Raw genomic sequence first — 15241 nt, forward strand, 5'->3', positions numbered from 1 at the left:
TTTTTTTTTTTTCTCTTAAGCTGGGGCAATGGAGAAGGCTGGACCAGGAGCAACCAACCAGCTGAGAGAGACAAGAGCCAGAGCGTGAGGGAACTCCCAGAAAAGCCTGCTCCCCTTAGTCAAAGAACTAGGAAAGGGTCCCTGATATAGGAGAAACTTTTTTTTTTTTTTGGCAATACTTGCCCTGCTCTGGCAAAATACTCTGAAATAAACTGACCGTCCTTCACTGTCCCTTATACTTTAAGCAAAGATGAGGGGGATTCTAGTATTCTACACACACACCTGCAAAAGCCAGGGGGCCGCTGATTTCCCACCAAGGTGGTGTTGGTGGACAAGTGAGGAGCTGCTCTTCCACCCTCGCCCAGTGGAGGCGCTCTAATGCACCCGCGTGGTGATGGCAGCTGGGTGCAGCAGCGGGGCTGTCTCCATTCCCAACCACCAGGTGAATGAGAATGTATAAGGTTGGGCTGGTCTTCAATCAATCAGCCATCGGATTCCTCATCTTCCATCCCTTGGTTCCCCTCCTCTCACTGTGTGATACTCTCCTGTGCAGTGGAGGAAACAGTCTCGGTTGAATCCACCTCCCTGGTGTTTCACATCTGGGCTCACACAGCCCCAGACACAGCACAGAATGCAAGGTCGCATGCACTATTCTCACACTATGCTCACGTTAAGTTCATGACCACCAAGGCCGCCCCTCACCACTGCTCTGTCTCCTTGTGCTGTGAAAACCAGAAGATACAGGAACGTTCATCTCTAAGCTTTAGACATTTTCCGGGCTCCTGAGGGGTATTCCAGTGACTGGGCAGGAAATCCTCTAAGCTTCTTCAGTTCCACAGTTAATTCAAGTATTTTCTCTCTTTAAAGCACTTTACAGAAAAAGTTTTTTGAGCTCCAATTTAGATACAAGGGTGTATACTCTTATTATATCTATTCTAAAGAGAAATAAAGCAAGGATAATGAAACAGATAAGACAGATTGATATGTATACACTTCTTAAAAATCTAATAAACAATATTTGCAAAATCTGGTTCATGCTAACATGCCACCAGTTAATACTTACATTTTAATAAAAGCATTAAAATCAGCAACTGTTATCTGAAGTAACTCAATGCTGTTTTATTTGTGCCTCTCTGTGTCTCCCAGGTTTTATTGGCTCATGAACCTAAATGCAACTGTTGTCTTCCTGGGAATATCTTACATCCAGCACTCAGGGGCCTGGACCCTTGTTTTACTTATTCCTATTATGTCTACACTCATGGCTCTGATAACTCTTCATATGATGTACTGTAACCTCATTTATCAACCAGAAAAATGTAAGTAAATCACAGTCTGCATTGAACTTTTGTTGTTGTTGTTGTTTTCACTATAGCTCCTTAATCTTTAATTTCCTGTAACTTGTTTCAACTTATTGAATTTGAAGATTCTGCTAATTATTACAATTGATAGCCATAGAATCTGCAAGAACATCTATAATTTCTCTCTTCTTTTCTTTTTTTCCTTGTTGAAACAACTTCAGTTTATTGGAATATTTCAAATATAAATAAAAGTAGAAAAGAATCATGTATGAACCCCACCCACCTTGCTCTCAGCTTCAGCAATGATCTCCTCATCTCCACTCACCCTTGTTCTATCCAACCCTGTAATTTGAAGCAAAACTAAGTGTTATAGAATTTTATTAGTGTACTTTAATTATATACCTCATAAATAATTAAAGTACAATAATATATATTACATATTATATATAATATATATTATATATTATAGGAATGTATATATACATAAAAGTAAAATACATTTTAAAAACAATCACAAAGTCCTTATTATTTGAACACCCATACCCATATAAGTATTTGTGGACAGAGGAAATTTCTTTTTTTAATTTTTAACTGATACGTCAAATGATAAAAATTGTACATATTTGTGGGTACCATGTGATGTTTGATATAGGCCTATATTGAGTAACGTTTGAATTTATGTTAAATGTACTTGTCTCCTCAAACATTCATCACTTCTTTATGGCAAAAACATTAAAGTCATTTCTTCTAGTTTTTAGAAATGGTCAGTAATTGCTGATATCTATAGTCACCCTACTTTGCAATAGAGCAACAGAACTTTTTAGTCCTAAGTGTAAATTATTCCCATTGATCAACCTTCCCCATCCCTCCTTTTCCCTCAGCTCTCCCCAGACTCTGGTACCATCGACTCTCAACTTCTATGAGGTTGACTTTTTTTTTTTTTTTTAAGATTCTGCATACAACTGAGCTTGTGGGTTATTTGTCTTTTTGTGCCTGGCTTACTTCACTGGAAATAATCTCCAGTTCCATCTGTGTTGTCACGGGTGACAGGGTTTCATTCTTTTCTTTTGCTGCATGGTATTCCATGATATCTGTGTTTCATATTTTCTTTATCTATTCATTAATTGATGGGCACTTAGGTTACTTCCATTCCTTGGCTGTCAAGAAAAGGGCTGAAATGAACAAAGGAGTGCAGAAAGAATTCAACACCGTCAACTATCTATCTATCTCATCATTGCTAAAATCTCTCTGCTTGTTTTAATATTTTTATTAAATATATTAAATATCTATTAAATGATAAACAATATAAGTATTGGGTTTTTTTGTTTGTTTCAAGGTTTGTCCAAATAAAATCCAAATAAGGCTCATACATTCCAAATGTCAAATATGTCCCTTGAGCTATATGTGCTACTCATGCATCCCTGTGTCTTAAGTTATTTTTTTTTTTTTTTTAAGAAACCTGACCATTCTGTAGAACCTTTACTGTAGAGTGGATTTGGATGATCACATCCACAGGTGTCATTAAACAAAATTTTCCTCTCTGTATTTCTTGTAAATTTTCTAATAGAACCAGATACTTGATCAGATTCTAGTTTTGTTGTTGTTGTTGTTGTTGTTTTTGGTGAAATACTCTAGTGATGTCATTACCTACTTCAATCCAGAGACATAATAATGACTTTGCTTTTGCAGTATGAGCACCTATTGACAGCTTTTGCCTAAATCCACTAGTCCATTCAGGAAAAAAATATGAGATCTGTACTGAATATTAGATCCCTAAACAATACAATGTAACAATTCCTTAGAAATTTTCATCTTACAACACTGAATTTCTGTATCCACTAGATAGGATTTCCCATCCTCCTCCCAGCCCTTGATAACATCCTTTCTATTTTTTGTTTCTATGATTTTTAACTACTTTAAATATTTCCTATAATTTTATAGTATTTGTCCCTTTATGACTGAATTATTTTGCCTAGCCTTATATCTTCAACTTTCATCTATTTTGTAGCATGTGATTGGATTTCCTTCTTTTTAAGGCTATTTATAATATTCCATGTATGTATATACCTCAATTTTCTTTATGCATTCATCAATGTCAGTGGACGCCTGGATTGCTTTCACCTCTTGGGTAATGTAAATAATGCTGTCAGGAACATCAGTATACAAATACTTCAAGATCCTGCTTTGAATTTTGGGGGCTATATACTCACAAGTGGATAGAATTCCTAGATCATGTGGTAATTCTGCTTTTAGTTTTTTGAGGAATCATCACACCATTTTCCAAAATGGCTGCACCATTTTACATTCCCATTAACAATTCTCCACAATTTCTCTGCATCTTCACTGACACTTGGTATTTCATGTTCATTTAATGGTGGCCATCCTGACAGTGTGTGGTGTATCTCATTGTGCTTTTGATTTGATTTTCCCTAATGGTTAGTGGTGTTGAACATCTTTGCATGTACTTATTAGCCATCTATATCTTCTTTGATGAAATGTCTATTCAAGTACTTTGTTCATTTTTTAAACTCAGACTATATGGGGGTTTATTTTTTTTTCTATCTCTACACCTCTGACCCAATAGAAATTACATAATAGCCTACAGGATGGGAGAGAAATCTTTGCCACATGCACCTCAGATAGATCATTAATTTCTGGGATAAATAAAGAACTCAAAAAAACTTAACACCAAAAAATTAAATAACCCAATCAATAAATGGGCTAAGGAACTGAACAGACATTTAACAGAAGAAGATACAAAATTGATCAACAAACATATGAAAAAATGTACAACATCTCTAGCAATTAGAGAAATGCAAATAAAAACTACTCCAAGATTCCATCTCACTCCAGTCAGAATGTCAATTATCAAGAATACAAGCAACAATAAATGTTGGCAAGAATGTGGGGATAAAGGTAACTCATACATCACGGGCGAGACTACAAATTGGTGCAGCCAATCTGGAAAGCAGTATAGAGATTTCTCAGAAAACCTGGAATGGAACCACCATTTGACACAGTTATCCCACGCCTTGGTTTATACCCAAAGGGCTTTAAATCAGCATACTACAATGATGTAGCCACATCAATGTTTATAGCAGCTCAATTAACAATAGCTAAACTGTGGAACCAACCTAGATGCCCTTCAATAGATGAATGGATAAAGAAATTGTGATATATATACACAATGGAATATCACTCAGCCATAAAGAAGAATGAAATTTGGCATTTGCAGGTAAATGGATGGAACTGGAGAATATCATGCTAAGAGAATGCTAATTCACAATAAGGGCAGAGGCTGCTAGGGAAGAATAGAGGTACTCTGAATTACACAGAGGGGAGGGAAAGGAGGGAAGGGGTAGGGGGTTAAGACTGATAGTAGAATGAATTGAATATCATTACCCTGTGTGCATATATGATTACAGGACCCCTGTAACTCTACATTATGTACAATCAAAAGAATGAGAAGTTATACTCCATTTATGTATAATGTGTCAAAAGGCATTCTACTGTCATGTATAACTAATTAGAACAAATACAAAAAAGTTTTTTAAAGAATAGGTTTTAAGAATAAACCCAATTGCCTCTCTTTTTCCAAATCACTATCAAGTTATGCAATCTCATTTATTAAGTCTGTGTGTTTCCTGGTGATTTGAGATGCCTTCTTGATTCCACACTTGCACTTGCCTTTCTGGAATTTCCATTGTCCCTTGGTCAGTCTTTCCATTCATTTTAACTCTCCTCTTAATTTATGACTTATTTCTCTTTCACTGTTACCATCATCTCTACTACTTACCTGCACAACTACCACCAAGAGCAATGCAGCGCTTCGGAGCTTTCATGAGTGCCATTCACCAGTGTCACATTGTTTCTGCTACACACCTGTGAGGCAGGTGGGAAGGGCAGCACTGTGTCTTCTTTCAGAGAGACTCCATAGAGTATAACAAACTGGTGAGAAACAGGGTGATAGGCCTCAGCTCCTATAGCACCCTGAGCCTATATTGCCATTTCATTTACCATATAATGCTGAAAGTGCCTCTTTAGGAATTAGAAATCCTGTGTCTCATAAATAGTTGGAATACAGAAATAGCTCAATCAGTGTTTGTGTTTCTTAAACTGAGTGCAGAATCTGAGACATAATTCAATTAAATGACTTACTCATAGAAAATAGTGGAATTAGAACTCAAGCCTTATTTTTCCTGGGCTTGAACTCATTCTATTACACCACCTATTGAGGCAGTGAAGCACTGGAAAATATCATCCACAGAAGCCCCTGCCCAATTCTCAGAGCTCTGTGCTGCAGGCCATCACCTAGCCATACATGTCCTCTCACTAATCTACAGTCCAGGTCAAAATGCAAAAAGTTGTCTCTGCCTGCCACAGACAGCAAAAATACAGAAAACTGTAAAACATTTTTTTCTTTGGCTAAAAAATCATTTACGCATTCTCCAGAGTGTCTAATTATCAAGTAGTTTAGGTTTTTTGTGAATATAGATGCATACACACAAACACACATTTATGCATATACATTGCTTTTAGGTTATAATTTTCAAAAGCACTATTTACATCCATCCATTTGCTTCCCAATATCTTATTTGAAAATATATTCATCTGAATAAATAAATCTAAGTCTTGTTCAAACAGTACATATCTATATAACCAATTCTGTTTATTGCCGGTAGGTTATAGTCTATATATTACATTTTTATCATATGATAAGGTAAACATCCTTTGAATCTTAACAAGAAAAAAAAATTTATTAGCTGCGGGAATAATTAGCATAGAAATCGTTCATCCATGGTTCTTGTTCCACAAGTCTCTCTACCCGATGAATATTTGGGATGACTATTTTTGTTTTCTTTGTTTTGTTTTGTTTACTATTTCCAAATTATTAGATCACCCAACTATGATGAAGTAAAAGTCTATCCTCCCTCTGGCAAAGTATCTGATCCTTATTTTGGCTTCTTCTTTTCTGATGACTAAATTGGAAATTCCTCAAAGCTGTAATTCAAAGCCATAGGTGACCTTAAAGAAATGATTTTTTATATGCTACCTTTTATTTTAAGGTAACTTTTCAAATGTGGACCATGCATTCCATTATGTTTAGCTGTCAAGCACGGCCTTCATTTGCATTTCTTCCCACTGCTATAATTTTGAGAACTGGCAGGTGACCAAAGGAGAAAAAATGTGCATCTACCATCTAGAGTGCAATGTAGGCTTTTTTATTATAATTAAGTAGCATAGATATTCATGATTAGATCAAGGTCAGAGGAGCAGAACATCAGAGCCAAGGACTTAAAGGTACAAAGAATAGAAAAATGGCTTTCTAAAAGTTTTTTTAAATAGTAATAGCTACAATCTTTAAGTTTCGAAATAAAACATTTAAAATAGCTCATCTGTTTTATTTTAAAATGTGCATGCCTGGTGTGTTTGTCGTGCATATTTAAACCAGGGTTTGAAGTCTCAGTTGAATTTTTCATTCCAGTTTTTTTTTTTTTTTTCCGACTTCCCACTTCTGCTCCTGATGCACAAAAGTAATTTGAGAATTATAATGACAGTGGATTTTTTTTAAGGCTGAGTCTATATGACACCCCAAATTATTTGTATAAAGGCATGATTTTCTCTTAAGTCTAATGGATTAATCCAAGGAGGTGGTGCAATGCTTAGATGTAGGTGATTTCAACAGAATATCCATCCTGACATTCAATGGTAACTACAGTTACACATGACAGCTGTCACTCCACTTGGCAGACAGATGACTGTCTCATTCCCTTTCTTGCACTCTCTGGCTGGCTTATTGGTTCCCTCTCAGTCTAGCTGATCAATTTAGATTTATCACTTCACCGATCCCTTTCCCTGATATGACCCATCCGGCACATTGTCTATCTCTTCTCAGTCTCTTGACTCATCTTCCTCCTTTGATAAATTGCTAACTGATATGGATACCTAGTACTCGTTTCAGAAATCTTGTCTCTTTTACACACCCGAGTCAGATGGCATTTGGTGTCATCTGTACACCATATGCTCTGTTTCATATTGACCTCTCTCGTCACCTTGACAAACATATGTTCCACATTTGATTTGACATTTTGACTTGGTTATCTAATAATTTCAAAAACTGAACCAAAACCAAACTCCTAACTTACCCTACTGCAAACTGGCACCATTTTGGTTTACTCCTTAATATAAGCTGAACACCCAGTTGTTTAAGGAGAAAAAAGGAGTCGGCCTCAAATAGTCTCATTTCTCCAACCACTTCCCACATCAGAAAATTCCACCGATGGTTCACCAGTGCCTCCTCTTCTGTCCATTTCTCTTCATTGCCACCACTGCACTCGTCCATGTCACCTCCATCCCTTGCCTATCTCCAGGTTTCTTCTCTTGTCCCCTAAAATCCAACATCCACACAGCTACCAGAGTTCCAGAGTAACTGTTAAAAAGTACACGTTAAGATATCTCTATTCTGGAGCCCTAATCTCCAGAGTATACAAAGAACTCAAAAAATTAAACAATAAGAAAACAAATAACCCAATCAACAAATGGGCCAAGGACCTGAACAGACACTTCTCAGAGGACATACAATCAATCAATAAATACATGAAAAAATTCTCACCATCTCTAGCAGTCAGAGAAATGCAAATCAAAACCACCCTAAGATACCATCTCACTCCAGTAAGATTGGCAGCCATTATGAAGTCAAACAACAACAAGTGCTGGCAAGGATGTGGGGAAAAGGGTACACTTGTACGTTGCTGGTGGGACTGCAAATCGGTGTGGCCAATTTGGAAATCAGTATGGAGATTCCTTGGAAAGCTGAGAATGGAACCACCATTCGACCCAGCTATTCCCCTTCTCGGACTAGTCCCAAAAGACCTAAAAAGAGCATACTACAAGGATACAGCTACATCAATGTTCATAGCAGCACAATTCACAATAGCTAGACTGTGGAACCAACCTAGATGCCCTTCAATAGATGAATGGATAAAAAAATGTGGCATGTATACAAAATGGAATATTACTAAAAAATAACAAAATCACGGCATTTGCAGGGAAATGGATGGCATTAGAGAAGATTATGCTAAGTGAAGTTAGCCAATCCCTAAAAAACAAATGCTGAATGTCTTCTTTGATATAAGGGGGGCAACTCAAAACAGAGTAGGGAGGAAGAGCATGAGAAGAAGATTAACATTAAACAGGGACGAGAGGTGGGAGGGAATGGAAAGAGAAGGGGAGTTGCATGGAAGATGGAAGGAGACCTTCATTGTTATACAAAATTACATATAAGAGGATGTGAGGGGAAAGGGGGAAAAAGAGAGAAAGAGAAATGAGTTATGGTAGATGGGGTAGAGAGAGGTGATGGGAGGGGAGGGGGGATAGGAAGGGGATAGGAAGGGCAGCAGAATACAACAGACACTAGTATGGCAGTATGTATAAACGTGGCTGTATAACCAATGTGATCCTGCAATCTGTACACGTGGGAAAAATAAGAATTCATACCTCATTTGAATCAAATGTATGATATATGATATGTCAAGATCATTGTAATGTTTTGAGCAACTAATAAATTTCTGATGTTTTCACACACAAAAATGATATCTCTATTCTCATTGCACCTTCATAATGGTTTCCCATAAACTGAGGGTGAAATTCAAGCTCCTTTTGGCCTGTATGGTCTAACACCTCACCCCCTCTTAGACTCATCTTTTCCCCAGTCTTCTTCTATCTCAGCTACTACCCCATTCACTTTCACTGTTCCAGAACCTCTTCCAGATACTTTCTCCTTCATGATGTGCCTGACACATGTCCCTCCAGACCTTTTGACTGCTTTTAGTCATTCAGTCCTCAGTTCAAGTGTCATTTCCCTAGAGGTTTCCTCTATCCTTACCCCACAGGAGGTCTCTCCTATCAGCCCATTTTATTTTCATCATAGAACTAGCCTAATATCTTCCTACTTATAGTGTCTCTCCCACCACAGAGGAGACCAGCAGTTTACACATTTTGTTCACTGCTATATTCCCAGGGCCTAGAATAGTCCCTGGCTCATAGTAGATGCTCAATAACTCTGTTGAACAATTGAGCTATCACACTCACATTTCCTTGGCATCTATCATGTGTAGTAGTTGTGCCAACTGGAGTTTCAAATCTCATTCATACTTAATAATTTCCTCTTTCTTGACCATTTTATTTTTGTTCCTTCATGACACTACATCAGATACATTTTGTTTAAATAAGTTTTTTAAAAGTGGATAGTCAGTTAATACCAGTGCTACTCAAAACCTAGTCAATGGATCAGGGCTGATCTATAAACTGTTTGTAACTCGTAAATAACAAACTTTGAAAGAAAATACATAGAAATACTTATGGAAAGTTACATTTTATGTCTTCCAAATCTCAAAATAAAATATAGGGTATTTCATTCTCATTGTATTTCACAAACATATTGATTACAGCTTGAGAACTTTTAAAAAACTTATTATTTATTTGTTTGTTTATTTGTTTGTTTTGCAGTACTGGGGATTGAACCCAGGGCTGTGCACATGCTAGGCAAGCACTCTACCCATGAGCTATATTCCCAGTCCAATATCTTATTTTTAACACAGCTTAAGAAGCACTAATCTATCTGCCTTTAGAAATAACATTTGTAATATTTAATTATTTTTAATAAATTATATTGATTCAGCATGTACTAGGATTAGATCCAAATTGGATGGGGAGATGGTATCAGGGATTGAACTCAAGGGCACTCAACCACTGAGCTCCATCTCCAGCCCTATTTTGTATCTTATTTAGAGACAGGGTCTCACTGAGTTGCCTAGCACCTCGCCATTGCTGAGGCTGGCTTTGAACTCATGATCCTCCTGAGCTGCTGGGATTACAGGTGTGTGCCACCATGCCTGGATAGATCCAAATTTAACTTGCAAAAATAGTGATTTTTTTAAAACACAAAACAAGAAAATGTGTGGTTAAAACATTATAGTCAATATAAATCACTGAATTGGCTGGGGGTGGGGCGGTGGCTGGGGGCAGGGGTACTGGAGATTTAACGCAGTAGTGCTTTATCACTGAGCCACAACCCCAGCCCTTTGATTTTTTTTGTTTTGAAACAGGCTCTTGCTAAGTTGCTGAGGCAGGCCTCGAACTTGCCATCCTCCTGCCTCAGCCTCCAGAGTCGCTGGGATTACAGGCATATGCCACTGCACTGGACCAAGTTCCTGGATTTTAAAAAATTGTGTATGGAGGATGAATTGGGGAAAATATCTTTAGAAATAATCCTTATTGCAAATAACTGTCATTTAATAATAAAGCCTATTTGAAAATATAAAGTAATCTGGATCAATTCTAATAATAACCCTACTGTCTATGGCACTGTTTTGCAAGAGTGGAGCAGAGAACGGGTTGATGAGCAACAGAGACAAGATTATAAGGAAATGTCATGAAGTTAAGCCTCCTATTCCAGGTCTGTTCAGATTTAGTCTCTCCACTGTTCATCAACATGTTCTCAGTTCTCATCTTTCTTAAACCTTAAGTAAACTAATTGTAATAGCTAGGAAAGTCTCAAAGCAGTTCTTTCTGCAAAAATAAAAAGCTGCCCATTACTTCTTTTCTAAGAGACACAAATCTCAGTCATTCACAGATACCTCTATCCCCTTGAATATATCAGTCCCTGGGCCTTCATCTATGTCTGGCAGTCATGATTAAGAAGAAGTAAAGACAACCATAGATATAAGCCTATCTCCTGCCAGCAATTATTCTGACATACTTCCATATTACCTAGACACACCTCACAAAGGCCACTGAAGAGCCACAACTGCAATCATTCTTGGTCACTACCAATTTGGACTGGATTAGATTCAGTGACTTAGAGGTGAAAGGCTCCATATTCAATTACCAGGCCCCCAGCTTCCTCAATTAATCAAAGACTGACATAATGAGTCTATTACAACTCTTAAAGAAAAGATCAGATCAAATCAACATAACCAACTTCCTAACTGTAAAAAGAAACATTAACCAATATTATTTATTTGAATACAAACCCCAAGACTCTATGGTATTTAGGGATCTTGTTAGAATATATTTTATCAAGAATTTTATTATAGGAAATCTGAAAGCAGTCAAAATGACAATCAAGCTATATTTGGAACTCCTATATCAGACTTCTTTGGGGAAATCCAAATGTTTTCACATTTATTATACTATTTTTCTTGGAACCATAGTTTGGTGTCTCTGTAGTTCGTGGAATGATTTATATGGTCAAAGGGAGTGCTGTGAAAAATTGTAACAATCACAATGACACAGCTGAACTGCTAACCGTATGGGGGTATCTTATCTATCATTGTATTAGGAAGTCCGAATGGATTAAAAAAAAAAAAAAAGCAGAATCTGAAAGATCATAAAAGAAGCAACAATTAAGTTTCGAATCACTAGCAGTAACTGCTAACATCTGAGGCAATAAAATGCTTCTGTACTAAAGCAACAGCAATATAAACCCAGGGGAAACTACTGGAAAAGTCAAAAGCCAACTTATCCTATCTGAACTTTCAGTAACACTATCAACATTCATAAAGTTGTTAAAGAGTTCAAAGTTTAACCTCGTGTCTGATATTCAAGGATAAAGTCAAAGCAAAGAATACATTTCCCTTCATCTCTGTGTCAAAATAAGAACCACCCTCTACCTGCCAAGTAAAATGAAGATTATTTATATAATGATTTATATTTTAAAAAAACAGTACTGGTTCTTTGTGTTGAGGATGTAAAAGAAAGTTCAGGTTATCTTATTCATTAATGAGTTAAAGTGTGAGACTTCTGAGAGACTCTGAAATCCTTTACTTTGGTGTTTTCTTTTGTCACCTTTTTTCCCTATTTAATATGTTCCCATTGATCTTACCTTTTTCATTTTTTACATCAGCTGTCAGGCACCACCCTGGGCTGGTCATCAGGATGCCAGAATCCTTGTCAGGAGCTTGTTCCTTTGAATGAAACCCCTTGGGTGCTGAAACCTTTTCAGTCATTTTGCCCTTCATCCTTCTAATTGTCAACTTTCTGATTGATATCTGGGAAGATTGAAGAACAATTACTATGCTGTTACATAACATCTCCAATTATTTGCAGGTTGCTCCCTCCTGGCAACATTTGGGGTGTTTGTTAATGCACTGAAAACATGCTGCCTGCAATATTTTCATCTTGGTAGAGATGTGACAGACTGGTTAGACCATGCCAAGGAAAAAAATGGCGGCCACTACAGTGAGCTCCTCGTGGAAGACACAAAACCTTTCTTCGCCCTTCTCCCTCTCTTCATTTTTCAACTAATATACAGAGTGTGCATTATGCAGGTAAGGAAGGACAATGAATACTAATGCAATAATAATAAACTGATTGCTTGTTACAATTACAACTAGACATGTACTACTTGTAATGTTACACTGCATCAGGCAGTAATTCCACAAAAGCTTCTATTCATCAAAGGCTCTGATTTCAAGAGCTAGGTGGGGTCAGCAGAAGCATCTCTGAGGAACTCCTTGGCATGTCCTTCTTCTGGAGAACTATAAACGTTTGTCAGTAGGTGCAGACAATACTGCAGAGGGCATAGTCAGAAGGCATAAGAGACGCACAAGAAAAAAACAGATCCATAAGCAATTACCAAGCTTCCCTTTAGCCAAAGGTTTGCCTTCCTCCTTCATTAAATCTTTAAAAAGTGGCACTAATAAGGAGCTAAACTGACTGATTTGAGTCCCACCTCCACTGTTCTCTTAAGTAGAAGGACTAATGAGCAAAGGATGCTTTCCCCACCCACTCTGTTAGTTCCATGGGGGAATTAGTGCCTATGCTGTGAGGAAATCAAAGAGAAAACACTAAGCCCAAAGTATCTTTTATAGATCCATGTGATTTTTTAAAATTTTTAACGTAGTTATGGTCAAAGGCTAAGTTATTTATGTAGAAAAATAGATGATTTACAAAAGTTTCTGAACCAACTTGGGACTTTCTCCACTGCTGACCCCCAGTTGGAATTTAGAAGGCTAAAAGGGAGCTATAGGTGTCAATCATAGAACAGTAGAGCTGCAAAGAAACTTAGAGAATCAATGCACTAACTGCTTCATTTGTTAAAGAGGAAACAAACTCAGAAAAATTAAGTGATTTTTGATGGGGAAATGGATGTTAAGTTACAGTGAATAGTAGTGGAAGGAACAGCAGAAGGGACCCTCTGAGTCTCAGAACAATGCCTGCTCCTCTAAACTGGGTGTGCAAACTGATACCTTCAGGCCAAATTGAGTCCATGGCCTATTTTTGTACATCATGCAAGCTAATGAGGTTTTTGTATTTTTTTGTGGTTGGCAAAAATCGAAAGAATGTTTTTTAGCATGTGAAAATTATATGCAATTTAAATTTCAATGTCTGTAAATAAAGTTTTATCAGAACATTGACACACTCATTATTGATTTGTTGTATCTTTCTCTGCTCATGCACAAAAACAGCAGAACTGAATAGCTGCCAAAGAATCCATATGTGGACATATTTACCATCTGGTCCTTTACAGAAAGTTTGCTGACCCTTGGTCTAAACAATGCATGAAAGCTAGTCTGATTTAGGAGAATTCAACCTCTCTCCGGATTCTATATTAGGAGCAGAGACAAGAGTAGAATATAGCAAAAATATTATCCATGTACATTTATATCAAAAAACAGCTTATATTGAAGAAATTAATAACTGGTTACTAAGTGGCTCATAGCTAGCTTCAAAACCTTCTTTGAATATAGCACAAATAACTAATTCCTTATCTACATTATTAATAACTAATATTTTTTCTACTGTTGAGCCTTCTCTGTAAACCTTTACATATTTTCTTATTTACATAGATACAATAAACTTTGATAAATTAACTTTAAGCATCTCACCAAATCTAGATTTCCAGTTTATTGCAAAGGACAACCACTAATATTTATTGATCACCTAGTATGTATCATAGATTCCAAAGATGTTTTTTTAATATCTAATTTAATTCTCACAGCCAGCATACCTGGCTGAAATTATTATCATAAATCTGAGGCTCAGAAACACTAAGTAACTTATAACTTGCACATATATCAGAATGATCATCCTCACTTGGGGCTGGTATTAAGCCTGTGCTTTGCTACTACCCACAGTGGCTCTCTTACACTGGGTTAAAAATCCCCAACACAAACTCTGTAGGTTCCAAAATTATATACAGTAATGTTATGCTAGAAACTTCAAGGAAAATGTTAGACTTTACTTCTGCAGAGGAAGCTCTACAAGGATAGGCTGATACTAGACTTTGCCCCTAGATGAAATAATCACCAGTACAAAGGCAATCAAACTACCAAGAATAAAGCATCAGAGAATTCCATATTTTAAATTTAGTAGCCATTATTGACCTTCAGTTGCAAGGCATACATTTAAAATATGTTGATATTAAGGCCAATGAGGTTGCCATTTGACATTACTGGCCACTCAAAGGTGAAAATGAATCTCTATTGACAGCAATTATTTCTGAATAGTCAAAGGCTTGTATGAAATAAAAGTATTTAAAATTTTAAAAGGGGATGATTTCAGAACTTGAGGCAGAAGCAGAAATGCTTTCAAGCTTTCAAGACACTGGAGCCTTTTCTTAGATTAGGCAATATATTAATATTGCTTCACTAAAGATTAATAGTACATTTGCCACATTATTAAGTTACCAGGTTTCTGTGTCTGTGATTCATGCCGATAATAACTTTATTCCTATTAACAATAATTCTCATTTGAAATCAGTAACAGAAACTTCCAAGTTATGCTGGGAGCCTTTCAGTCTTAACGTTGTGTGCTGCCAACACTTTTTTTTAAAAAACACATCATTCATTTCCCTCTGATCGAGGGACACATGCTTAATAATTTTCCTGAAGTAGGCCAGAACTAGCTGATATTCCCTTCATTCTTGCCTCCTGTACCTC

The 15241-nt window shown here is 36.8% G+C and overlaps 1 protein-coding gene across 1 annotated transcript in view; it reads left to right on the top strand.

The window, feature by feature from the left end:
- Positions 1–15241, top strand: part of Slc15a5 (solute carrier family 15 member 5) — a 94467-nt gene that overhangs the window by 18075 nt on the left and 61151 nt on the right. The window contains exons 3-4 of the mRNA XM_027955913.1: positions 1147–1316; positions 12408–12628. Of these exons, the coding sequence (XP_027811714.1) occupies positions 1147–1316; positions 12408–12628 (391 nt within the window). The remainder of the gene's footprint in view (positions 1–1146; positions 1317–12407; positions 12629–15241) is intronic.

Source organism: Marmota flaviventris, chromosome 3, assembly GCF_047511675.1.
Source record: "Marmota flaviventris isolate mMarFla1 chromosome 3, mMarFla1.hap1, whole genome shotgun sequence".
Taxonomy (NCBI): domain Eukaryota; kingdom Metazoa; phylum Chordata; class Mammalia; order Rodentia; family Sciuridae; genus Marmota; species Marmota flaviventris.